General features: G+C 38.3%; 1 protein-coding gene across 7 annotated transcripts in view; it reads right to left on the bottom strand.

Moving 5' to 3' along the window:
• Nucleotides 1–27845, bottom strand: part of UBN1 (ubinuclein 1) — a 58095-nt gene that overhangs the window by 16005 nt on the left and 14245 nt on the right. For all 7 annotated transcript variants that reach the window (XM_036020963.1, XM_036020961.1, XM_036020962.1 and 4 more), the window contains 5 exons: nt 23521–23591; nt 22076–22205; nt 21742–21860; nt 21457–21591; nt 21139–21285 (listed from right to left, as the gene is read on the bottom strand). In XM_036020963.1, the coding sequence (XP_035876856.1) occupies nt 21139–21285; nt 21457–21591; nt 21742–21860; nt 22076–22205; nt 23521–23591 (602 nt within the window). The remainder of the gene's footprint in view (nt 1–21138; nt 21286–21456; nt 21592–21741; nt 21861–22075; nt 22206–23520; nt 23592–27845) is intronic.

A 27845-nucleotide genomic window follows, 5' to 3' on the forward strand; every position in this document is an offset into this window, starting at 1 on the left:
AGAAACTTTGCAGGCCAGAGGGGGATGCCACAAAATGTTCAAAGTGACTACAGACAAAAACCTATAGCCAAGATTACTCTACCTCACAAGGCTATCCCTCACAATCAAATAGGAGATACAGAATTTCCCAAACAAGAAAAAGCTACAGGAGTCTGTCACCACTAAACTAGTATTACAAGAAATATTACAGAGATAAGTAGAAAACAATAAAAAATATATATAAGAAATAGAGGGAATAAATGCTCACTGACAAAGACAAACAGCAAAAGCAATTGATTGTCTAACAATACAGTTAGTATAAATGCTAAAAGGCAAAAACAGGAGATCATGTATAATTACAATAATAAATTAAGGAATACAGACAAAAGAAATTTTAAAATGACAAAAACAAACATGGAATGGGTGAGTAAAAATTGTAGTGATTTAAAAATGTGTTCCAACTTAAGTGACTATCAACTGTGTAGTAACCACAAAACAAAAATATGAGATTTACAATACAGAGAAAAAAACAAACACAATACTACAAAAATTTATAAACATACAACAGAAGAGAGCAAGAAAATAAGAACAGAGAAGAGCTACAAACACAACTATAAAACAATAAATAAAATGGCAAACTACATCTATCAATAATTACCTAAATATAAATGGACTAAGTGCTCCAATAAAAAGGCACAGAGTGGCTGAATGGATTAAAAACACAAGACCTGAACTTATGCTGCCTATAAGAGACCCACTTTAGATAAAAAACACATATAGACTGAAAGTAGAGAGAAAAATATATTTCATGCAAACAGAAACAAAGAAAGAGCTGGCATAGCAATACTTTTATCAGGCAAAACAGACCTTAAAGCAAAGACTATCACAAGAAACAAAGAAGGTGTTTCTTAATAATAAAGGGGCCGATCCAACAAGAGGATGTAACTCTGGTAAACATCTATACACTGAACATAAGAGCGAAGGAAATATTACCAGACATAAGGGAGAGAGTACCAATAACACAATAATAGTAGGGGGCTTTAACACTCCATTGAAATCAATGAATAAACTATCCAGACAGAAAATCAAAAAGGAAAAAGAGGCCTTAAATGTCACATCAGACCAGATAAACTTGATATATTTACAACATTTCACCCAAAAGCAGCAGAATATAAATTCTTTTCAAGCACGCATGGAACACTGTCCAAGACAAAGCATATTAGGCCACAAAACAAGTCTCAGTAAATTTAAAAACACTGAAATCATACCAAGCATCTTCTCTGATCACAATGGTATAAACTAGAAATCAATTACAAGAAGAAAACTAAAGAACACACAATATATGGAAGCTAAGTAACATGCTACTAAACAATGAATGGGTTAATGATGACATGAAGGAAGATACCAAAGATACCTTGAGAAAAATGAAAATAAAAACAAAATGATCTAAAATCAATAGGACACAGCCAAAACAGTTCTAAGAGGGAAATTCACAGAAATACAGGCCATACTCAAGAAGAACAAAAAGTCTCAAATAAACAATCTACTCTTACATTTAAAAGAACTAGAAAAAGAACAAATACAGCCCAAAGTGAGTAGAAGGAAGGAAATATTGGCTTGGCCAAAAAGTTCCTTTGATTCTTTCCATAAGATGGTCCTAGTCGCTCTTAGCTGTCTTTAACTTCATTTGAAATCATCTTATTAGATTGTATTGCAATAGCTGTCATCTCAGTGTACATTTAAAAAAAATCAAAATTGGTGAATTTTTGTGCAGCCATTTTAATATTGAAGATGGAAGAAAATAAGCAACATTTTCAGCATATTATGCTTTATTTCAAGAAAGGTAAAAACGCAACTGAAATGCAAAAAAAAAAGATGTATGCAGTGTATGGAGAAGGTGCTGTAACAGATTGAATGTGTTAGAAATGGTTTGTGAAGTTTTGTGCTGGAGATTTCTCACTGGATGATGTTCCACACACTGAAGCTGATAGCAGTTGAAGTTGACCAGTTGAAGTTGATAGTAATCAAATTGAGACATTAATTGAGAACAATCAACATCATACCATGTGGGAGATAGCCAACATACTCAAAATATCCAAATCAACAAAGTTATTGGTGAAAATAAAAAATGTGTCTCTTATTTTTTGGAAAAAACATACAGACTTTTTGGCAAACCCAATATAATAACAATTCTCAGCAAAGGGGATAATAGAAGGAACATACTACAACATAATAAAGACTATATGTGGAGGATCCAAGAAGGCAGCAGAGTAGATGGAAGCTACACTAACTTCCTCCCAGGACCAAACTGGAATTACAACTAGATTATAGAAAAATCAACTTGAATAACCAACTGAACACAAGCTGGAGTGAAGCCTTATAACCAAGGACTTAACAGAAGAAATCACATCACTATATCAAGACTGGTAGTAAGTGCAGAGAGGGCTGGCTGGGCTCTCATTGGCGGCAGCTGAAGTTCCAAAGGAGTATTTCAGTGGCCAGGCAGGTCCCCACTGAGAAGTGTGGGGTCTAAAACCCAAGCTGGACTTCCCAGGCTAGAACACCAGAACCAAGAAAAGAACCCAAATAACATCTGGCTGTGAAAATCAGTAGGGTTTCTATCTGCCAGAGACAGACAGCCAGAGATGCGGACACCCTCTTAAAAGGCAAACACATAAAATTTTGCTTGCAGTCACTTACCCTGGGCTGCAGCAGAGAGAGGGCAAAACAGACTAGAGTCACATGAGCAGAGTCTGGGGCTGGTGGCTCTGGGGAGAGTGCTGAAGGGTTAGCTGCCAGGATCCCTATACTCAGTCATTCCCCATACTGTAGAAGCCATCTTTTTCCAGCAAAGCACTCTCCTTCATGTGGCTTCAGCCTGGGGGGAAGTAATAGCCCCACACTGTGGAGCTATGCCAAACTGCTGAGGAGTACAGCTGGAGGACATTTATTAATTAAGCCTATTAAAAAGTGTACAGGTGAAGGCAGATCTCTGGAAGCTTTGACACTTTAGCTGACCTTCCCGCAGGGTCAGTACTAGTAAAAGCCTGCCTAGGTGTGCAGTTTGGTTCTTTCTGCACACACCCAGGACCAGCAGAGGGAGCCACAAGCTATGAATCACTGATAGCTCCAAAAAGGTTGTCCAGGGCCAGTCACAGGCAGTATGCACACCAGAGTCTTTGCAGATCTAGCTAATACACAGAAACAAACACAAAGAGGCAGCAAAAATGGGAAGACAAAAAAATAGGTCCCAAATAAAAGAACAAGGGAATTCTCCAAAAGAAGAACTAAATGAAATAGGGGCGAGCAATCTATCAGGTACAGAGTTTAGCGTAATGATTAGAAGGATGCTCAACAGCATGAAAAAAGACATAGAAACCATAAAAAAGGGCCAGTCAGAAATAATGAATGCAGTACTTGAAATAACACACTAGAAGGAATAAACAGGTTAGATGAAGCAGAGGATCAAATCAGCAATCTGGAAAACAAGGCAGAAAAGAACACCCATGCAGAGCAACAAAAAGAAAAAAGAGTTTTAAAAACTGAGGAGAGTTTAAGAAATCTTAGGGACAACATGAAGCTTAACAACATCCATATCATGGGGATACCAGCAGGAGAAGAGAGAAAGGGATCAAGAACCTATTTGAAGAAATAATGACCAAAAACTTCCCTAACCTGGTAAAGGAAAAAAGACACAAAAGTCCAGAAAGCATACAGTCCTAAACAATATGGACCCAAACAGACTCACACACCAAGACACATCATAATTAAAATGGCAAAGCTTAAAGACAAGGAGAGAATCTTAAAAGCCATAAGAGAAAAGCAGCTGGCTACCTACAAGGGAGCTCCCAATTAGACTGTCATCTGATTTTTCAACAGAAGCATTTCAGGCCAAAAGGGACTGGCATAAAATATTCAAGGTGATGAAAACCAAGGACCTACAACCAAGACTACTTTACCCATCAAGGCCATCATTTAAAATTGAAGAAAAAATAAAGAGCTTCCTAACCAGAAAAAGCTGAAGGAGTCTGTTACTACCAAACCAGTACTGCAAGAAAGGTTAAAGAGTTTACTTTAAGAATAAAAAGTGAAAGTATAAAAAAACAAAACACTGTATTTTGCATGTATAATGCATACTTTTTTGCCCAAATTTTTGAGGGAAAAATAAGGATGCACATTATACATGGGTATGATGATTACATACCATGGGTATACTGGTATAATAATCCCATGTATAATGTGCACAAAAATGTGTGTGTGCATTGTATATGGTTGCACATTATACAGAGCAAAATAAGGTTGTTAAAAATAAATGGCAATAAGTATATATCTATTATTAATCACTTTAAATGTAAATGGCTTGAATGCTCCAACCAAAAGACACAGGGTAGCTGAACAGATAAGAAAACAAGACCCACATATATGCTGTCTCCAAGAGACCCACTTCACAATGAAAGATACATACAGACTAAAAGTAAAGGCATGGAAAAAAAATTCATGCAAATGGAAAAGGGAAACAAAGCTGGGGTAGCAATATTTATGCCCAACTAAATTAACTTTAAAACCAAGACTATAGGAAGAGACACAGAAGGACACTATATAATGATAAAGGAAACAATCCAACAAGAAGATATAACCCTAGTAAACACTCATACACCAAATACAGGGGCACCTAAATATGTAAAGCAAATCTTGATGGACATAAAGGGAGAGATCGACAGAAATACAGTCAAAGTGGGGGGTTTTAACACTCCATTGACTTCAATGGACAGATTTTCCAGAAAGAAAATTAACAAGGAGACAGTAGCCTTCAATGACACACTAGATCAAATGGGTTTCTTTTGTTAGGTTTTTCCCTATAGGTTCTTTTTTTATATACATATTTTATTGATTATGCTATTACAGTTGTCCCATTTTCCCCCTTTTATTCCCCTCTACCCTGCATACCCCTGCACCTGCATTCCCCCACTTTAGTTCAGGCCCATGGATCATACAGCTAAGTTCTTTGGCTTCTACATTTCCTATACTATTCTTAACCTCCCCCTGCCTATTTTCTACCTACCATTTATGCTTCTTATTCCCTGTACCTTTTCCCCCTCTCTCCCCTTCCCACTGCCCCCCACTGATAACCTTCCATGTGATCTCCATTTCTGTGGTTCTGTTCCTAATTGTTAACTTAGTTTGTTTTTATTTTTGTTTTAGGTTCAGTTGTTAATAACTGTGAGTTTGTTGTCATTTTACTGTTCATATTTTTTATCTTTTTTTTCTAAGTCCCTTTAACATTTCATATAATAAGGGCTTGGTAATGATGAACTCCTTTAATTTGACTTTATCTGGGAAACAGTTTATCTGCCCTTTTATTCTAAATGATAGCTTTGCTGAATAGAGTAATCTTGGATGTAGGTCCTTGCCTTACTTCTTTCCGGCCCCTCCTTGCCTGCAAAGTTTCTTTTGAGAAATCAGCTGACAGTCTTATGGGAACTCCTTTGTAGGTAACTGTCGCCTTTTCTCTTGCTGCTTTTAAGATTCTCTCCATCTCTTTTATCTTGGGTAATGTAATTATGATGTGCCTTGGTGTGTGCTTCCTTGGGCCCAACTTCTTTGGGACTCTCTCAGCTTCCTGGACTTCCTGGAAGTCTATTTCCTTTGCCAGACTGGGGAAGTTCTTCATTATTTCTTGAAATAAGTTTTCAATTTCTTGCTCTTTCCCTTCTCCTCCTGGCACCCCTATAATTCGGATGCTGGAATGTTTAAAGATGTCCTGGAGGTTCCTAAGCCTCTCCTCTAATTTTTTTGAATCTTTGTTTCTTCATTCTGTTCCACTTGAATGTTTATTTCTTCCTTCTGGTCCACATCATTGATAAGAGTCCCAGTTTCCTTCCTGTCACTGTTGGTTCCCTGTACATTTTCCTTTATTTCACTTTTCATAGCCTTCACTTTTTCCTATAATTTGCAACCATATTCAACCAATTATGTGAGCATCCTGATAACGAGTGTTTTGAACTGTGCATCTGATAGGTTGGCTATCTCTTCGTCACTTAGCTGTATTTTTTCTGGAGCTTTGATCTGTTCTTTCATTTGGGCCATTTTTTTTTTTTTGTCTCGGCATGCCTGTTATATAATAAAGGGTGGAGCCTTAGGTGTTCGCCAGGGTGGGGCAACCCACACCGCCACATTGTGACACTGTATGTGGGAGAGGGGTTCAAGAGGCAATGGTGCAGCTTGCTCCACTCTCTACTGGTTTTCAGTCACTTCCCCCACTTCCCACAATCAAGGTGGGCCCTTCTGGTGCTGATTCCCAGGTGGGTGGGTTTGTGTAAAAACACCTGTGGGTCTCTCCAACAAACTCTCTTGTGAGGCTGGGAGTTTCTCCTGATGCCACCTCAACCTCCACAGGTGTTTTTACTCGGAGGCTTTGAGGCTTTATTTCCCTGCACTGGAACCTTGGGTTGCGCAGTCTGTCTCACTCCCCAGTTTATCTTCCCCATTTATAAGCACACGAATGTGGGATCATCCACTCCACCACCCACTACCTTACCGGGAGTCCTCTCCACCCTGGCTGCCAGTCTCTGCCCCTCCTATCAGTCTGGATGAATGTTTCTTCTTTAACTCCTTGGTTGTCAGACTTCCATACAGTTCAATTTTCTGTCAGTTCTGGTTGTTTTTTGTTTTTAAATTTGTTGTTGTCCTTTTGGTTGTGGGAAGAGGCACAGTGTGTCTACCTACACCTGCATCTTGGCCAGAATTCCCAAATGGATTTGATAATTTCAGAGCACTCCAGCTCAAAGCAGAATATACATTCTTTTTAAGTACACATGGAACATTTTCTAGGATAGACTACATGTTAGGACAGAGAACAAGTCTCAATACATTTAAGAAATCACATCAAACATATCAGGCATCTTCTCTGACCACAATATTATGAAATGAGAAATTAATCACAAGAAAGGAAAATTTAAAAATACACAAAAACATAGAAGCTAAATAACATGTTATTAAACAATGAACGAGTGAACAATGAGATCAAGGAAAAAATCAAAAGACACTTTGTAACAAATGAAAATGAGAACACAACAACCCAAAATCTGTGGGACAAAGGGAAAGCAATCCTAAGAGGGAAATTCACAGCATTACATTATCTCAATAAACAAATGAACAAAAAAGCTCAAACAACCGAACTTTACTCTTAAAGGAACTTGAAAAAGAAAAACAAAGCCCAAAGTGAGTAGAAGAAAGGAAATAATAAACATCAGAGCAGAAACACATGAAATAGAGTCTAAAAAAATTATACAAAAGATCAATGAGTCCAAGAACTGGCTCTTTGTAAACACAGAAATGATTGACAGACCTTTAACCAGACTCATCAGGAAAAAAAGAGAGAGGACCCAAATAAATAAAATCAGAAATGAAAAGAGGAGCGATAACAACTGACACCCAAGAAATCCAAAGGAGTGTAAGAAAACATTACAAACAACTATATGCCAACAGATTGGACACCTGGAAGAAATGAATAAATTCCTAGAAACATACAATCTTCCAAAACTAAATCAGGAAGAATCAGAGAATTTGAATAGACAGATTACACCTAATGAAACTGAAGCAGTAATCAAAAAATTCCAACAAACAAAAGCTGTGGACCAGATGGCTTCACAAGTGATTTTACCAAACATTCTGAGAAAATCTAACACCTCTCCTTCTCAAACTACTACAAAAAAGTCAAGAGGAGGAAGGACTCCCAAGCTCATTTTACAAGGCTAGTACTATCCTAATTCCAAAATGAGATAAAGACATTTCAAAGAAAGAAAATTATAAGCCAATATCCCTAGTGAATAAACAACCTAAAACCCTCAACAAAATATTAGCAATACATCAAAAACCTCATACAGCATGATCAAGTGGGATTTAATCCAGAGATGCAAGGTTGGTACAATATTTGCAAATCCATAAACATGATACACCACATAAATAAGATGAAGGATAAAAATCACATGCTCATATCAAGAGATGCAGAAAAAGCATTTCATAATATCTAGCACCCACTTGTGATAAAAATGCTCAGCAAAGTGGGAATAGAGAGAACACAACTCAAAATAATAAAGGCCATATATGACTAACCCACTGCCAGCATCATATTCAAAAGACAAAAACTACAAGCATTCTCCTTAAGATCAAGAACAAGACAGGAATGTCTGCTTTCACCTCTCTCATTCAACATGATCATGGAAGTCCTAGTCACAGCAACCACAGAAGAAGAAATAAGAGGCATCCAAATTGGAAAGGAAGAAGTAAAATTGTCATTATTTGCAGATGACATGATACTGTAAAGAACCCTAGAGATTCCACCAAGAAACTACTACAACTGATAAATTAATTCAGTAAAGTAGCAGGATAAAAAATTAATATCCAGAAATCAGTTCCATTTTTATATGCCAATAATGAATTATCAGAAAGGGAAATTAAGAAAACAATCCCATTCACAATTGCTTCAAAAAGAATAAAATACACAGGAACAAATCTAACCAAGGATATAAAAGATTCTGTACTTGGAAAATTATAAGACACTGAAAAAAAAAAACTGAAGAAGATACAAAAAAGTGGAAGCATATACTGTGTTCATGGAGAGGAAAAATTTACATCATTAAAATATCCATACTACCCAAAGCAATCTACAGATTCAATGCAATTATTATCAAAGAACTTAAGCACCCCTATGTTCATTGCAGAGTCACTAACAATCACCAAGATATAAAAGCAGGCCAAGTGTGCATCTGTAGATGAGTAGAGAAAACAACTATGGGATAGTTATACAATGTAATACACTACTTGGCCATAAAAAAAGAAGAAAATTTTACCCTTTGTGACAGTACAGATGGACTTGGAGAACATTATGCTAAGTAAAAGAATCCAGTCAGAAAAAAACAAATACCATATAATTTCACTCATATGTGGACTCTAATGAACACACTGAACAAGCACAGACTCATAGATAGAGAGCAGGCTGACAGTGCTGTGGTGGGCGTTGAGGGGGTGGAGGGATCAAAGAAAAGGACTCATGGACATGGAAAGCAGTGTGGTGACTATAGGGGAGAGGGAAGTAGGTGCAGGTGGAATAGGGTATAAGGGGGATGAATGGTGCTGGAAAAAATGCAATAAAAATAAGTTTAAAAAATAAAGACTGAATGTGACAAATCACAGCTAATATCATACTCAATGGTGAAAAGCTGAAAGCTTTTTCTTTAAGATCAGGAACAAGACAGGGATGTCCACTTTCACTACTTTTTGATTACAGAATTGGAAGTTCTAGCCACAGAAATCAGACAAGAGATAAAATGCATCCAAATCAAAAAGAAAGACATTGCCCTGGCTGGTGTAGCTCAGTGGATTGAGTGCTGGCCTGTGAACCAAAGGGTTGCTGGCTCAATTCCCAGTCAGGTTGCAGGCCAGGTCTCCGGTAGCAGGTGCACAAGAGGCAACCATACACTGATGTTTCTCTCCCTCTTTTTCTCTCTCTCTGCCCCTCTCTCTAAAAATAAGTAAATAAAATCTTTAAAAAAAGACATAAAAGTGTCATTATTTGTAGATGACATGATATTATATAGAAAGAATCCTAAAGATTCCAACAAGCAACTCTTAGTACTAATAAGTGAATTCAGTAACCTGGTAGGATACAAAATTAATATTCAGAAATCAGTTGCATTTTACATACCAATAACAAATTCTCTTAAACAGAAATTTTTTAAAAATTCCATTTACAATGAATGGTAAGATGGAATAAAAATACCAGGAATAATTTTAACTGAGGAGGTAAAAGACTTGGAAAACTACAGACACTGAAGAAAGAAACTGAAGAAGATACAAGTAAGTTGAGGATATACCTTTAACATTCTTCCTGTCCATGAACATGGTATAGGAAGAATTAAATGTCCATACTACACAAAGCAATCTACAAATTCAATGCAATCCCTACCAAAATACAAAGGGCATTTTTCACAGAACTGGAATAATCATAAAATATATATGGAACCACAAAAGACCTAATAGTCACAACAGTCTTGAGAAAAATGCATAAAGTCAGAAGTATCATACCTGATTTCAAACTATATATAAGGCTATCTATCATAACTGGTTGCCTTGACTGGAGGAGCTCAGTTGGTTGGGCATAACCCTGCAAAGCGAAAGGTCAACAGTTCGATTCTTGGTCAGGGCGTATGACTGGGTTGCGGGTTTGGTCTCAGGTTGAGACAACAAATTAATGTTTCTCTCCCACATCAATATTTTGCTCCCTCTCTTTCTCCCTCCCTTCCCCCTCTCTAAAAATAAATAATGGGTTGGCCAAAAAGTTGCTTTAGAATTTTCTGTAAAACAAAAGACACATTTTTTCATTTTCAACAATAACTATTGATTTAGCTATTTTGAGTATGTTGGCTGTCTCTTGCTATTAGCTTCTAGTGGGTAGAGGTCACAGGTGCTGCTATGCATCTTCCAATGCACGAGACAGCCCCGTAGCAAAGAATTTTTTGGCCAAAATGTCAATATTTTAGAGTGCCAAGAAACTTCATAAACTACTTTTGACATGTTCAGTCACAGTGCCTTCTTCATATACTACACAAATCTTTTTTGCTTTTCAGTTGTGGTTTTTTACCTTTCTTGAAATAATAAAGCATAATATGCCAAAAATATTGCATATTTTCTTCCATCTTCAATATTAAAATGGCTACAAAAAATTCACCAATTTTGATAAGCTTTTTTAAAATGCACTCTGAGATGACAGCTGTCACAATACAATCTAACAAAATTGTTTCTAATGAAGTTAAAGACAACTAAGCACTATTAGAACCACTGTACAGAAAAAACTAAATGAACTTTTTTGGCCAACCCAATAAATAACAACTTTAAAAAAAACAGCATTGAACTGGCATAAAAACAGATACACAGATTAATGGAACAGACTAGACAGCCCAGAAATAAACCCATGCCTATATGATTAATTAATTAGTCTCTGATAAAGGAGGCAACAATAGGGTAAAGATAGTCTCTTCAATAAATTGTGCTGGGAAAACTGGACAGGTACATATAAAAAAAAACAAAACTAGGCCACTTTCTTATACAATATGCAAGAATAAACTCAAACTAGATTAAAGACTTAAATGTTAGACTTGAAACCATAAAACTTCTGGAAGAAAACATAGGCAGTAAACTCTTTGACATTGCTCTTGGTAATATTTTTGAGATATGTCTCTTTGGGTAAGGGAGAGAAAACAAAAAATAAACAAATGGGACTACATCAAACTAAAGAGCTTTTGCACAGCAAAAGAAACCATCAACAAAAGACAACCCAATGAATGAGAGAAAATATTCACAAATGACACATCTGATGAGAGGATGGTATCCAAAATATATAAGGAACTCATACAACTTAACACCATAAAAATAAACAATCCAATTAAAAAATGGGCAGAGCACACAGAGAGACATTTCTCCAAAGAGGACATAGAAATGGTCAGCAGACATATGAAAAGATGCTCAATGCCACTAATCATCAGGGAAATGCAAACTGAAACCACAACGAGGTATCGCCTCACACATATCAGAATGGCAATCACCAATAAACAAGTGTTAACAAGGATGTGGAGAAAAAGGAACCCTCCTCATACATTGTTGGTGGGATTCTTGTTGGTTTTTTTTAAATTTTCTGTATTAGTTTTGTTTCTTTTGAGAGAGAGAGAGAGAGATCAATTTTTGTTGTTCTACTTACTTATGCATTCACTGGTGGCTTCTTGCATGTGCCCTGGCTAGAGACTGAACCCACAACCTTGGCATATCAGGCCAATGCTCTAACCATCTGAGCTACCTGGCCAGTGGCCATTGGTAGGATTCTAAATTGGTATAGCCACTATGGAAAACAGTATGAAGATTCCTCAAAAAATTAAAATCAGAACTACCATATGACCTGGCATTTTCAATTCTGGGTATTTATCCAAAGACAGCCAAACACTAATTCAAAAAGATACATGCTCCTGTATGTTCATCACAGCATTATTTACAATAGCCAAGGTGTGGAAGCAACCCAAATGTCCATCCACAGATAAATGGATAAGATGTGGCACATATATACAATGGAATATTACCCAGTCATAAAAAAAGAATGAAATCTTGCCGTGTGCAACATGGATGGACCCATATGGTATTATGCTAAATGAAAAGGATCAAACAGAGAAAGACAAATACCATTTGATTTCACTTAGATGTGGAATCTAAAAAAAACAAAAGAAATGAACCAACAATATATAGAAAGAATCTGACAGATACAGAGAACAAACTGTTGCTCACCAGACAAGAAGGGGGGTTGGCAGGCAATGGATGAAAAAGGTAAAAGGGATTAAGAAGAACAAATCAGCAATTAAAAATAGTCACAGTGATGTAAATAAAGTACAGCATAGAGATATAGTCAATACTGCAATAATAATATATAGAGTCAGATGGGTACTTGACTTACTAGGGTAATGTCTAATCACTATGTTATATATCTGAAAGTAACAATACTGTATGTCAAATGTAATTGAAAAATAAATTTAAAAAATTTTTTAAATCTCAAACAACCTAAATTTACAACTGAAGAAACTAAAGATAGCCCTTACCAGTGTGGCTCAGTCACTTGGGCATCATCCTGCAAAGTTAAAGGTTGCTGGTTCAATTCCCAGTCAGGGCACATGCCTGGGTTGCAGGTTGCATCCCTGGTCAGGGTGCATATGAGAGGCAACTGATGGATGTTTCTCTCCCTTTCTCCCTCCCTTCCCCTACCTCTAACAATAAATAATAAATTCTTAAAAAATAAGGAAACTAAATATAGCAGAATAATAAATAATAAATATTATAACAGAGATAAACAAAATAAAAACAACAGAGAAAAGCAATAAAGTCAAAAGTTGGTTCCTCAAAAAAGTCAACAAAACTGACAATCCTTTAGCTAGGTGTTGCACTATAAAAAAGAGAGGGAGAGAAAGATACAAAAGACTTGAGAGAACAGTTGTGAGCACTTCTGCCTGTCTAGCACCACAATGGCTACCCTCCTTCTGCTTCAGCAAGAACAAGCTAGAGGAGTGAAGACTATGCATCTAGAAGAATGAATGTTTCAAGGACTTGCTTCTACAGCTTCTCTTTTTTAACAGAAAAGAGAAGACAAGAGACTGTCACCGAATCCCAAGAAGCAAAGCCTTCACAAGCAGCTACACCTCCTAAGTCATTTGACAACTTCACCTACAGGAATCTCCAGTGTCATGACTACATTATGCACACCTTCTTAGACCTAAACCTGGACCTCTTGAAATTTCAGTTGCCCGAAGAGTCTCCTTACCACTGCTAAGTCAGTTAAATGGTTACCCTTATGTCATCTACTGCATTCTTGCCTGCAAAATAAAGTCTGCTAAAGTCAAGAAAAAGACTCAAGTTACCAAAATCAGAAGTTAAACATGGAACATTAAAAAAGAAACAAATAAAACTTCAAAGAAAGTGGGGACATTACTACCAATTCTACAGAAATAAAATGGCTAATAACATATGAAAGTAATCAATGACTGTATGTCAACAAATTGGGTAACTTACACGAAATAGACAAATTCCTAGAAACAAAAAGCTACTAAAACTAAATTATAAAGAAAATCTGAATAGACCTATAACTAATAATAGAATTAAATAATCAAAAATCTCCCAACATCATGGACCTAAAACAGTATTGTGCTGACTGAAATAAGTCAAAGAAAGACAAATGACATATAACTTCACTTATATATGGAATCTAAAAAACAAAATAAACCGCAGAAAAGAAACAGACTCATTGATACAGAGAACATTTTGACAATTGCCATCAGGGATAGTGGTTGAGGGAAGAATGAAAAAAGTAAGGGGATTAAGAAGTACAAGTTGGTAGTTACAGTAGAGTTATGGGGATATAAAGTACTGCATAGGAAGTATAGCCAATAATATTGTAATAACTATATATGGTGTCAGATGGGTACTATATTTACTAGGGTAATCACTTTATAAGGCATATAAATGTGTATTTACTATATTGTACACCTGAAACTAATAACATTGCACATCAATTATTAATTTTAAAATAAAAACTATTTTAAAAATAAAAATTAAATTAAATTAAAAAATCTCCCAACAACACAGCCCTGGACCTGATGGCTTCATTGGTGAATTCCACCAAACACTTAAAGAACTAATATCAGTCCTTCTCAAACTTTAAAAAAAAAGAGAGAGAGAGAAACTGAAGACGAGGATAAATTTCTAAACTCATTCCATGTGGCCAGTATAACAACCCTGATTCCAAAGCCATACAACCACACTACAGGAATAGTACAGACCACTATCCCTAAGGAACAGTGATATAAAAATCCTAGCAAATGAATACTAGCAAACAGAATTCAACAGCATATTAAAAGCATCCTACAGCATGACAAGTGAAATTTATTCCTGGAATGCAAAGATGGTTCAATGTACAAAAACCTATCAATGTAAAACACCACATCAGCAGAATGAAGGGGGAAAAAACCCCATATGATTATCTTAATCGATGCAAAAAAAACCCTCCAAAATTCAACACCCTTTCACAATAAAAACACTCAACAAACTAGAAATAGAAGGAAACTACCTCCACATACTAAAAAATGTATGTAAAAAATCCACAGTGAATATCATACTCAATGGTGAAAGACTGAAAGTGTTTCCTCTACAATCAGAAACAAGGCAAGAATGTCTGCTTTCACCTCCTCTATTCAACACAGTATTGAAGTTCTAGCCAGAGTAATTAGGCAGAAAAAAAAAGGGAAAGAAACAAAAAGCATCCAAATTAGAAAGTAAGAAGTAAAATGATCTCTGCTTGCAGATTATATGGTCTAGTGTGTAGAAAATTCCAAAGATTCCAAAAACAGCACTGTGGACTAATAAATGAATTCAGCAAAATAATAGGGTACAAAGTCAAATGGACAAATTCCTAGAAACAAGACTAAATTATGAAGAAAAAGAAAATCTGAATAGACCTATAACTAAGAAGATTAAATCAATAGTCAACATGCAAAAATCAGTTGCATTTCTACACATGAAAAATTACATTCACAATATTTTAAAAAACCTTAGAAACTAAATTCATCAAGGACATGAAAGACTTACACAATGAAAACTATAAAACATGGCTGAAAGAAATTAAAGACAACATAAATAAATGAAAACATATGCCACATTCATGGACTAGAGTACCTCGTGTTATGAAAATGTCAGTACTACCCAAAGTATTCTCCATATTCAATGCAATCCCATCAAAATCCTAAAGAGAGTTGTTTTGCAAAAACAGAAAACCCATTTTAACATTCATATGGAATCAGAAGACCCTGAATATCCAAAACAATCTTAAAAATAAGAACAAAGCTGGAAGAGTCACACTTCTAGTTTCAAAACTACTACAAAGCTATAATAATCAAAATTGTGTGGTATTGGGTAAAGACAGACATATAGAAAAGCGATTTTCAACTGGTATGTCATAAGAATTTTTAAAAAATGCAATACCTAACTTTTTAGTCAGGGACACTGACAAATTTTCCCTTATGTTGTCAAATTAAAAAATGACAACAGCCAACACAGCAATAGCCATCTGGTGTGAATGAATCAAAGTAAGTCCTACTTTTTGTGACAGATTGGCAAAAAATGTATTTTTTGGTGTGCCACAGAATTTTAGTAATCAGTTTATGTGTGCCATGAGCTGGAAAAGGTTAAAAATTGCTGATAACAGACTAATGGAATAGAGAACCCAAAAATAAACCCTTGTATATATATTGTCAAGTGATTTTTGATAAGAGAACCAAGACCATTCACAGGGGAGTAATAGTCTTTTCAACAAATGGTGCTGGGAAAACTGGATATCCAAGGGCAAAAAAGAAAAAAAAAAAAAGTTGGCCCCTTACCTGTATACAAAATATACAAAAATTTACTCAAAATGAATCAAGAACCTTAATGAAAGACCTAAAACAATAAATTATATGAAGAAGACACAGGACAAAAGCTTCATGACATTGGCTGTGGCAATTATTTCTTGGATATGACTCCAAAGGCACAGTCAACAAGAGAAAATACTAACAAAGTGGGAGTTCACAAATATCTAAAAATCTGCATCAAAAGACACTATCCATAAAGTGAAAAGGCAATCCATAGAAGGAATGAAAATATTTGTAAATTATTTATCTGACAAGGGATTAACAGCCAGAATACATAGAGAACTCCTAAAATTCAACAACAAAAAAAGCAAACTGTACTTCTAGTCAATATGGCAGCACAGGTAAACATGGCTCTCTCCTTGTACAACCACATCAAAATTACAGCTGAACTATAGAATAATCATCATTCAGAACTATCAGAAATGGAGCTGAATGGAAGTCCTACAACTACAGAATTAAAGAAGAAACCACACTGATACTGGTAGAAAGGGTAGAGATGGGGAAAGGGCTAGTCCCACACCCATGTGTAGCAGATAAAAATTGGAAGGGATATCTCGAGAGCAAGGGGTCCTGGCTCCACACTAGGCTCCCCAGCCCAGGGTTCCAGTACCAGAAAGATAAGTCCCCATAACTTCTGGCTGTAAAAATCAGCAGGAATTAAGGCTGCAGAAGACAGAAACTGTTAGAATCCCAAGCAGTTCCTCTTAAAAGGCCCACTCGCAGACTTACTCAGATTCACTCCCTCTGAGCTCCAACACAGGAAAGGCAGATTGAAAGGCATTAGGGATACATGGGGAGGAAAAGAATTGTCAGGAATCAGGATGAGAGTTGGAAGAGAAGCTTTCTCCCAGACAGAAATGCTGGCAGAAGCCATTGTTCTTTTTCTGAGACCCCATCACACAGAGCAGGTAGGTGCCATATCTGAGATTCCATCAGCCTAGATCACACTATTTACCCCACCCCAGTGATTCCCTTAGGCCTGACCTCATCCAACTTTCAGGCCCACCCAAGTTGATTTCGGTGGCTTTTCCATATGAATGGTTTATCTTGGCCCATGCTTCAGATTTTCCTAAATTCTCTCAAACAAGCAGTATCTGGCTTCAGTGAGCCCTGTATCTCTCACTAAGTTGCCCTAAGCTGGGTTCTAGGAGCAGCTGGCCTTGGTTCACAGCTTGGCCTCTCCTGGTCACCTCCAAGCCCAGCACAAGTAGCAGCCATCTGCTAATGTGGCTAATGCTATGTGATCCCGGAAAGAACACAGGCAATGGCTGACCTTGGATGTGCCAACCCAACAGCAATCAAGGCTCAACTACAAGAGGTGGGTGTACACAGTCGACACAGTGGGCACACCTTGAGTACCCAGCTTGGGTAAGAGGGGAGGCTGTGCCACTGGACCCTACAGGGTACCTACTCCATCAAGCCTAGAAGGTATAGTAGCTCCACCTAACACACAAAAACAAATATAAGGACGCTGCCAAAATGAGGAGACAAAGAAACAGAGTCCAAATGAAACGACAGAACAAAGTTCTGACGTTTCAGAACACCAGTTCTTTTCTGGTGAAAAAGAACTAGACAAAATGGAGAAAAACAATCTATCAGATGCAGAGTTCAAAACACCGGTTATAGAGATGCTCAAAGAACTTAGGATCAACAGCATAAAAAAACCAGTCAGAAATAAAGGATACACTAATCGAAATAAAAAAATTTTCACAGGGAATCAACATTAGCCTGGATGAAGCTAAGAATCAAATCAGTGATTTGGAACATAAGGAAGCAAAAAAACAACCAATCAGAACAGCAGGAAGAAAAAAAATCCAAAAAGTGAGGACAGTGTAAGGACACTTCTGGGACAACTTCAAGCATACAGACATCATAGAGATACTGGAAGGAGAAGAGACCAAGAATTTGGAAACCCATTTGAAAAAATAATGAAAGAAAACTTCCCTAACTTGGTGAAGGAAATAAACAAACAAGTCCAGGAAGCACAGAGAGTTCCAAACAAGATGGACCCAAAGAGACCCACTATAAGACACATCATAATTAAAACGCCAAAGGTCAAACACAAAGAGAGAATCTTTTTTTTTTTAAGATTTTATTTATTTTTATTTTTAGGAAGGGAAGGGAGAGGGAGAGAGAGGGAGAGAGAGAGAGAGAGACAGAGAGAGAGAGACAGAGAGACAGAGACAGAGACATCAATGTACGGTTGCTGGGGGTTATGGCCTGCAACCCAGGAATGTACCCTGGCTGGGAATCGAACCTGGGACACTTTGGTTCCCAGTCCGCGCTCAATCCACTGAGCTACGCCAGCCAAGTCGAAGAGAAAATCTTAATTAAAAGCAGCAAGGGAAAAGAAGCCAGTTACCTACAAGGAAGCCCCCATAAGACTGTCAGCTGATTTCTCCAAAGAAGCTTTGCAGGCTAGAAAGGATTGGTGAGAAATATTCAAAGTGATGAAAAGCAAGGACCTCCAACCAAGAGTAGTCAAAGGACAGATAAAGAGCTTCCCAGATAAGAAAAAGCTAAAGGAGTTCATCACCACCAAACTGGTGTTATAAGAAATGTTAAAGGGTCTTAAGAAAAAGAAAAAGATAAAAAATATGAACAATAAAATGGCAATAAATAATGTATCAGCAATTGAATCTAAAAAAACAAAATAAACAAACAAGCAGAACAGAAAGAGAATCATACACAGGGAATATTTTAATGGTTGCAAGATGGGAGGAGGGTTGGGGAGGATGGTTGAGAAAGGTGAAATAATTAAGAAATACAAACTGATAGTTACAGAAAAGTCATGGGAATCAAAGTACAGCACAGGGAATAGAGTAGCCAAAGAACATATATGCAGGACCCATGGACATGGACAATGGTGTGGGGATTGCCTAGGGCAGGGGTGTCGAACTCATTTTCACCAGAGACCACATCAGCCTCCAGGTTGCCTTCAAAGGGCTGAGCGTAATTTTAGGACTGTGTAAATGTAACTAGTCCTTAACAAGAGGCAGGGAGCTTGGCGCTGCCACTGGGTGGAAACAAGATGCCGGGACGGATGAAACAAAGTGGAGGGCTGGATTCGGCCCGCAGGACTTGTGTTTGCCACCTGTGGCCTAGGGAGTGAGGGGCTGGATAGAGGGGGACAAAGGGAAAATTTCAGACAACTATAATAACATAAACAATAAAATATACAATTTAAAAAACAGCCCTGGTTGGTGTGGCTCAGTGGATTGAGTGACAGCCTGTGAACCAAAGGGTTATCAGTTTGAATCCCAATCAGGGCACATGCTTGGGTGAGTTCCCAGTTGGGAGCATGCAAGAGGCAACCACACACTGATGTATCTCTCTGTCTGTTTCTCCCTCCCTCACCCTTTCTCTAGAAATCAATAAGTAAAATCTTAAAAACAAAAAAAAAATAAGCAAACCAATTTAAAAATGGGCAAAGGACTTGAACAGACATTGTTGCAAAGAAGTATTTTATAAGGCTCTCAACATCCCTAATCATTAGGGAAATACAAATCAAAACTACAATGAGATATTACCTCATACCCATTAGGATAACTATAGTAAAAAAATCATAAAGCCCTGGCCAAGTAGCTCTGTTGGTTAGAGTGCTGTCCCCATAATCCAAGGTGTGGGTTTGATCCCTAGTCTGGACACATGCAAGAAACAACCAATAAATGGCAATGAAATAAGTGGAACAACATATCAGTGTTCCTTTCTCTCTCCCTCTAAAATAAATATTAAAATAAAAATAAAATCAATTTTTAAAAAACAACAAACCATAAGCAAATATTGGGGAAGATGTGGAGAAACTAGAGAACCCTGTAGACTATTGGTGGAAATAGAAAATAACAGCTACTGTGAAAAATTCCTCAAAAAAAGTAAACATAGAATTACCATATGATCTAGAAATTCTCCTTCTGGGTATATATAAAACCAAAATAATTGAAAGCAGTGTCTTAAGATATTTGTACATCCATGTTCATTGGCAGCATTATTCACAATAGTTACAATGTGGAAGCAACATAAGTTTGCAATGACGAATGAATAAGCAAAATGCAACATGTACATACAGTGGAATGTTATTCACCCTTAAAAAGGAAGGAAATTCTGTAACATGCTACAACATGGATGAACCTTGATAACATTATGCTAAGTGAAGTAAGCTGATCACAAAAAGACAAATACTATATGACTCTAACTATATGAGGTACTTAGAGTAGTCAAATTTAGAGACAGAAGGTAGAATGGTGGATGCAAGTGTCTAGAGGGAAAGGGAAACGTGAATTTATCAGTTAATGGGTACAAATTTTCAGTTTTATGAGAGGAAAAGATTTATGAAAATGGATAATGGCAATGGCTCACAACAATGTGAATGTATGTAATACCACTCGACTGTACACTTAAATGGTTAAGACTATAAATTTTATTGATAAGTATATTTTACCACAATAAAGATTTTTTTAAAGAAGAACACTACCCTGGCCAATGTGGCTCAATGGATTTAGTGCCAACCTGAGAACCAAAAAGTCACTGGTTCGATTCCCAGTCAGGGAACATGCCTGGGTTGCAGGGTAGTTCCCCAGATGGGAGCATGCTAAAGGCAACCAATTGATGTTTCTCTCCCTCTCTTTCTCTCTCCCTCCCCCTCTCTCTAAAGTAAATAAATAAAATCTTAAAAAAAAAAAAAACACTAGAGCTCCAGCTAACTTTGTCTATTGCAAATGTAGCCCATTTATTTGCAATGCTACATAACACAAAGCAGCCTATGAGAAAAGTCTGGCACTTAACTCCAATAAGCAGTCAGCCCTGCTACTTGCAAATGGGACTTCTGTCCGTTACAGAAAATGTTTCCATCTCGCAGCTTCTAGTAGGAGCCATTATCTCAACGCAGAAAGGGCAGATTGAGATAAGAAGAACATGCAGTCAATTTTGAATTGAAATGGGACAAAGACAAAACCCGGCAGACAACTTCCTTCTACTAGGGAAGACCAAGAAGACTCATATGCTCCCCAATTCCTCACGTGAATTTAGAGTTGAGTCAACCAGATAGTGATTCTCTAAAGGAAGGGACCCTGTTGGCCTAGCACAACAGAAGTACTCATATATTTCTTTACTGCAAGAATGTTCCACCTTATCATCACACTGAACATAATGGCTGTTCATGGGCCCTCACCTGGCCTGCATCCAGCCTTTGGGCCAGAGAGGTCTGACCTCAGCATCCAGAAACACCTTCACATAGTCCTCCCAGGAATGGGCCTTGTTGTTCCTCTCCAGATCATAGCTCTCCAGTTTTATCTTCACCACGTGGCAGAGCAGCTCCCTGAGGAGTAGGCAGAAGTCAGAAACTTCAAACTATCCTGAATGCTTCTTCAAGGTTTTAATCATGTGCTTTCACCAGTCCTGATTAAAGTAAATGATTCTAACCTTCATTAGAAATACGGGAACATGCTCAGACACTGGCCCCACAAACCCGGACCCAGTTTGGGCACACCTGATTTCATCATTCCACTGAAATTTCTTCCGGGGTCCCATTATCCTCCTGCCCCCCTTTTCTTCGTCTTCTTCCTCATCAGAACAAATCCGTTCTCGTTCTCTCTGCTCCTTGTCTTTCTCCTCTTCCAGCATCCTACCGAGTGAACAGAATTAAACAGGACCCTGAGGTTACCACAGAAAAACTGCTTTCTCTTGTGTCCACTGCCTCCCCCTTGCCCCCCACCACAGGGACTCCTCAGATAAGGAGGTGGTAATGCTGACAAGAGCAATGGGACATACTTACTTAGCAACCTTGGCTTGCGTGTGTGCCTGGCATTCATCCTGGTACTTGGCCATCTGCTCTGGCATTGCCCTGCCAATGGCTTCCTTAAGCTTCTGGAGAGGCTCCTTCAGACGCCCCCCCTGCAGAGAGCAGGACATATCATAAGTCTGTTTTATACATCTCTTCTTATAGCTCTAGTAGTGAGTTATGCCTTCTTATACCTCCCTGTAGGGAGGACACATCATAGGAATGATTGCACAGAGGCTGTGCAGCAGCACATACAGCATCTGTGAAGACTCAGTCACCCTCTCCTCTGGGCCCCAAAGCCAACAGGCTCCACTCCAGAGTCACCCACCTGTTCATAGAGGTGAAGTTTTCGAGCACGTTTGACAAGGGTGTCCTTGCTGCAGGGCAGGAATGAAGCAAGATAGGCATACACCCCAGAACGGACCTGGCTACTCAGCTCCCGAGTTTGCAGCTCTATGCTGAAGAACAGAACAGTTATCAATGGGCCACAGCTCATGGCATCTTCTCTCATCATTAGGTCACCTACCACGGACAGGAAAGCTAGGAGCCAAGAGAAGGTCAAACCTCATCTTGTCAGTCACACAGTGTAACCGAGTGGCCAGTGCAATAGATCTCCAACAGTCACCAAACAAAAATTCCCAAACCTGATGAACTTGGCTAGGTAAAGTGGGTTAAGGCTCTCAGGCCAAAGATAAGACCAAGTCAAAGGTTATCAGAGCCCAGGAGAACAAGTCCTGAAGTGCTAAATTTCATAAATTAAGAAGATATAAAAGCTTTCAAACTAGAAAGTGAGTAAGTTACTTCGGGTCAATACTTTCCAGCAGCCCTTCCTTACTTTTCTATCCCTGATTAGGAAGTCAGGGAAATCCTTATCCCTCCAGTGTCCCCATCTAGATAAGCAGAATACTATTTCTAACAGTCTTTGATTCCTTGAGCTCTCCACGTCTGGCACACTCTAACAGGCACCGTGGACCTAAAATTCTTATCTGTGCTGACTTGCAGGTGCTCTCTATAGCCCAAGCTTCCTGACTCAAGTGGCCAATCCCCATACTGGCCAGGCAAGATCCTTTGCTAGAATATTCCCAAGTTTTGACAACTGTTCTTACATGTGAAAAATCTTTAGCTGTTGAACAATAAGTTTTCTCTGCTACATAATACAAAATGCAACCAGGAGAGAAGCTGGAAAGCTGGAGAGCCACATACAAAGAATCTGGTTTGGAATTATGTGTTGGGGGGTGGTGGGGGGGGGTTCTGCTTATTAATCCAATTCATACAGTGTGCCATCTCAGGGTTTTGGCCATTTGGGAGAAGTCTTATAGGATGATGCACACTGACCCTGGGAGCAGAAGTGAGAGCAAGAAGAGAATGACCAAGTACTCTGAGGAGCATCCAGCAGAGCAGTCCCCTGGCTATACCAAGTCATCTCTCACTTTTATCACAGACAGGCAAGCAACACCTTCTCTCTTGTCTCATCTCATACCCCAAAATCTACTTCCAATAGGCCATGACTATGTTATACAGTCTTCTAATAATGCCTGCTAAGATTAGTAAGTTTTGTCATTTCCTAGAGACATATATTTGATTTGCCTGTCCCCCCTTTAAAAAGAATAAAACAAAAGACAATTTTTTAAAAATCTCATGGGCAGTCACCTTCATGTAGTTCAACTGGGTTTGCATCAGAAACTCAGGGAAGGAGACCCATTAGTTCACTCCCATTTCCCCTGGCCTGCTCATCCCAGGCATGGTAACAGTAAAGAAACAAAAGATACTCACTCTAAGAGGATTCCATTAATATCCTGGGTGAAGAACTTCTGTCTGCTCTCTCCCTCAGCAGCTCTGGCAGCCTGGTTCATAGCAGACAGTAACATCCATTAGTGCACTTTCCCCACAGGGTCCTCACACTCACCCACAGACACAAGGGCAGTCAGTCCCTACAGAATACCTATTGATCAAATCCTCACCGTGCCCTTCCCTACTCAGCCCTAAGCTCAGATTAAGTACACTTGTGATCATTATATGCTCTAGAAATGGTGTATCCAGCTCTTTTCAAATGCTGCTGAAGTATTCATGGACTGTCTGTTCTGTCCAGGACTTGGAAAAAAAAACAGTCACATAAAAGAAAATCACAGAGTCAAAGCAATCATTTTGCATTTGACTTATCCAGCTAGCTAACTCTTGCACCTAGCATTCTATCATCTAAACTGCAAGGTGGAATTTCCATACATCTACAGTATAAAAACAATCAAGAACTTTTAAGAAACTTGCAATATTTGAAGACCTTTATCTTCCAAAATAACAATAATGTGCTACTTTAGCATTTAAGAACGTTGTAATTCTTTGAAAATTCATAACTGGAATTACTAACATACCTTACTACCTATTAAAAGAGATATAGTGGGTTACTATACAGTGTTTTGTTTCCTGTAAGAACACAGTTAACATCTGGATGGCAGGCGTGAAGATCCCTGAAGCAACCATAGCAACCAGCCTCAGCTCTGAAAGCACAAGTGAGGAAAGCAAACTCTGCCAAAGTCTGAACCAGTGGTTCTCATACTTGGCTGCAGGTTGGAATCACCTGTTAGCTTTCCCCACTCTGAACCAATCACATCAGAAACTCAGGGAAGGAGACCCATGAATCTCTATTCTTTAAGAAAGGCCCAAGCATCAGTACTCTTTAAAAGTAACTTTGGTGACTCTAAGGAACAGAGAGGATGGAGAATCACTGATCTAAACCCAAGAGTTGCTGCTGAAGGCTTTCAAAGGCAAATAAAACTTCAGGCTTGGTATACAGTATAACAATAATGGCAAATTGGATAAGGTCATCATCTAAAAATGAAATGATCGATCCTACCCTGACTGGTGTGGCTCAGTTAGTTGAGCAACACTCCGCAAAGCGAAAGGTCGCAAGTTCGATACCTGGTCAGCTCACATGCCTGGATTGTGGGTTCACTCCGGGTCAGGGCATGTACAAAGTAAATGATCAATGTTTCTCTCTCACATCGATGTTTCCTTCTCTTTCTCCCTCCCCTCCCATCTCTCTAAAAATAAATAAAAATCTTTAAAAATAAATAATTAAATAAATAAAATGATCAATCCTGATCCAGCCCTCTGAAACAGCAGACACTAATAACCATCCTCTACTTTCATTTTACCCCACATGCCTTCCTCACTGGGTCTTCTACCTTTGACTACTCCATCTGTCTCCTCCACTAGCTCTTTGATTACTAATGGACACCCAAGGTTCTATCTAGAACCCACTTCTTCCAATAATGCCTTCCCCCTCACAGCTTCAAAACAACAAAAATTCATGTAGGTCTCGCAAATCTAAACCCCCAACCTACTCTAATCCTACTCAAATCTAAACCCCCAACCCCTAATCCTTTTTTCCTAAGCTCTAAATCAGAATTTCCAATTACTTCTAAGTAATTTCCAATTATTTTTATAAATGGATGGCCCTCTGGTATGCAAACTTGCCAAAACCAAACCCACTAGTTTCTGCTCTTCCTCTTATGTTCCCTACTTCTAATAACAGCATTCTATTTTTCTTAAATCCTTCCACTCTGTTCCTTAGAACTCTAAAACACCTCTTTCCAAGTCTAGAATCAAATCCAAACTCCTTCATGTGGCATTGAAGATTCTCTAGGATCTGGCCCTGGCCATACTCCTACCACATACTAGGGTGGCCCCACCATCCAACAACTCGCCAATCCTCCACTCTGTGTTCTGGTTTACTAACACACCATCACTCCCTTGAGGCTGGCCAAGTGCCTACAGCCTGAGTGCAGTATACCCCCACAGAGAGCTGCTCTTACATCTCTTTATAGCTGGCTATCTGCCATCTACTTGGCCATCAAAACATCACAGGGCTTATTTCATTCTGTTTTGTCCAATAGTCAGTTGTTTACATGTCTACTGGTCCATTTATACAACAAATTCATGGATAAGAACAGAATCTTATTCATCAATATATTTCCCAAAGCTGCCTAGTACATATTAGATGCTTAGTAAATACCAGCTGAATGGATGGATGAACAAACAAATGAACAGATATCACTGAAAGAATGCAAACTAGAAGAAGAAAAGTTTAGTACCAAACAACCAAACACAACTTGCAGCTTCAGCAAGATCCCTTGGCTAGACGATAGCACAGAAGCCTGAGATGAAACAGAGTCAAATGGATGGATAAGAATGGGGTGACTTTTAACCTATTCATCTGCCAATTTCTTATACTTTCAGAAGGATCTAGAAATCTAACTTGACACTTTTAATGTACTGGAAGTATGATTTTAGTTTAAGAGAAAACAAAATTGAGCCATTCTTTTGCTTAAGCTTATACACTGTTAGTTATGAGATCCAAAAGCACCTTCATAGTAATTCAATGTAATTACTTCAGCATGTATTTTAAATGCACCACTGTTTGTCAAGTTTCCAATCAAAATTTACTTTTAGTTATCAGCCATTTCTCCAATATTTCAGAAGCTTTCTGGCTATATGATTTTTTAAAAGCTTTTATTTATTTATTTTTGGAGAGAGAAGGGAAGGAGAAAGAGAGAGAGAGAGAGAGAGAGAGAGAGAGAAATATCAATGTGCAGTTGCTGGGGGCCGTGGCCTGCAACCCAGGCATGTGCCCTGACTGGGAATCGAACCTGAGATGCTTTGGTTCGCAGCCCATGTTCAATCCACTGAGCTACACCAGCCAGGGCTCTGGCTATATAATTTTTTAAAGGATTTTTTTCCCTGCTGCCTTTTGGATTGTGTAGACAGCACCTCTGAGGGTCTGGTTTTATGTAAGAAGTAATTAAGTGTTGCATTTTTAAATGAATCTAATTAAAAGAGCAACTGGATATGCATCTAAGAGTCTTCCAGAAATACATTTAGGTCCCTCAACCTTAAATATGGACACCCTTATTCAAGGAATTGAATAAACGGATCAATCAAAGATTAACTAGGAAGTAAAGTTATACCAGCCAGATCATGCTGATCTACAATAGTTCCAACAGTCTTTTAATGAGCTATTTTATTTATTGTAAGAAAAGTGATTTATAACCTCTCAGCACCTAGTTCAAAACCTTACATACTGTACCTGTTTTTGCTAAACAATTAAATCTGGCATGATTTTCTTTTTTAAGGAAGATCACACAGCTTAGTTTTTTCCAGCCTTACTCTCCTTGGATCCATGTCTCCCTGGATTTGCAATGTGGGGGTTCTAACTCAGTAAACAGTAAACAGTGAGCAGGCAGAGCAGCAGGGTAGATGACATGCAGGCTCTGTTTCTTTTCTGTTCTTAGTATTGTTACCATTTTATGCTTGACTGAAAAGGACCAAAACAGACGTGCGTCATCTATATGGACCAGGCTGTGTATCTGCCAAACTAAAGAGAGTAATCTAAGGGGGCGACACACCTGAGCTTTTCAACAATCAAAACAAAATACGAAATCAACACATATTAAGAGAAGAATGGTTAAGACCACTGAATCAAATCACTGGAGTCCCTGGGGCCCATTAAAATGTACAGCACAAAGGAGTAAGAAGTGAAAACTGGGCTAGTGTGAGAAGAAAAGAGTAAACACTGCTTGGGCATTCACCAAGTTCACCCTCTTGGAGGACCTCTGTAACATATTTAAGTTTTCAAAGATATTTTTTTAAGTTTTAAGTATCACATCTAGCTTGAACATAAATCTAATTCTTGCTTCCCAAAGAAAAAAATTTTCCCTAAGGGATCACGTCAGATTAGAATCTGCTTATGTTCCGTGGTAGACTGCAAACAGGACAACAGATTCCTCCCCTCCAAGAACATGCATTCCTGCAGGGAGAGGTGGTCTCTAATTCCCCAACCCCCCAATCTGGTGTGCACTTGTGATTTCCTTTACCAATACAGTGTGGCAAAAGTAATATGGTACATACAACTTCTCAGACTAGATCTTAAAGGCCTTATGACTTCCACTATTGCTTGAAATGTTGCCCTGAGACTGCCAGGCACTGAAAAAGACAAGGATGAAAGACGAAAGGAGAGAGAGGCCCCACTGTCCCAGCACACAGCCATCTTGCCAGCAGAATAAGGGCACAAGACACCAGCCAGCCAACCCAAAGAGTCAGGA

Source organism: Phyllostomus discolor, chromosome 3 (genome assembly GCF_004126475.2).
Source record: "Phyllostomus discolor isolate MPI-MPIP mPhyDis1 chromosome 3, mPhyDis1.pri.v3, whole genome shotgun sequence".
Lineage (NCBI taxonomy): Eukaryota > Metazoa > Chordata > Mammalia > Chiroptera > Phyllostomidae > Phyllostomus > Phyllostomus discolor.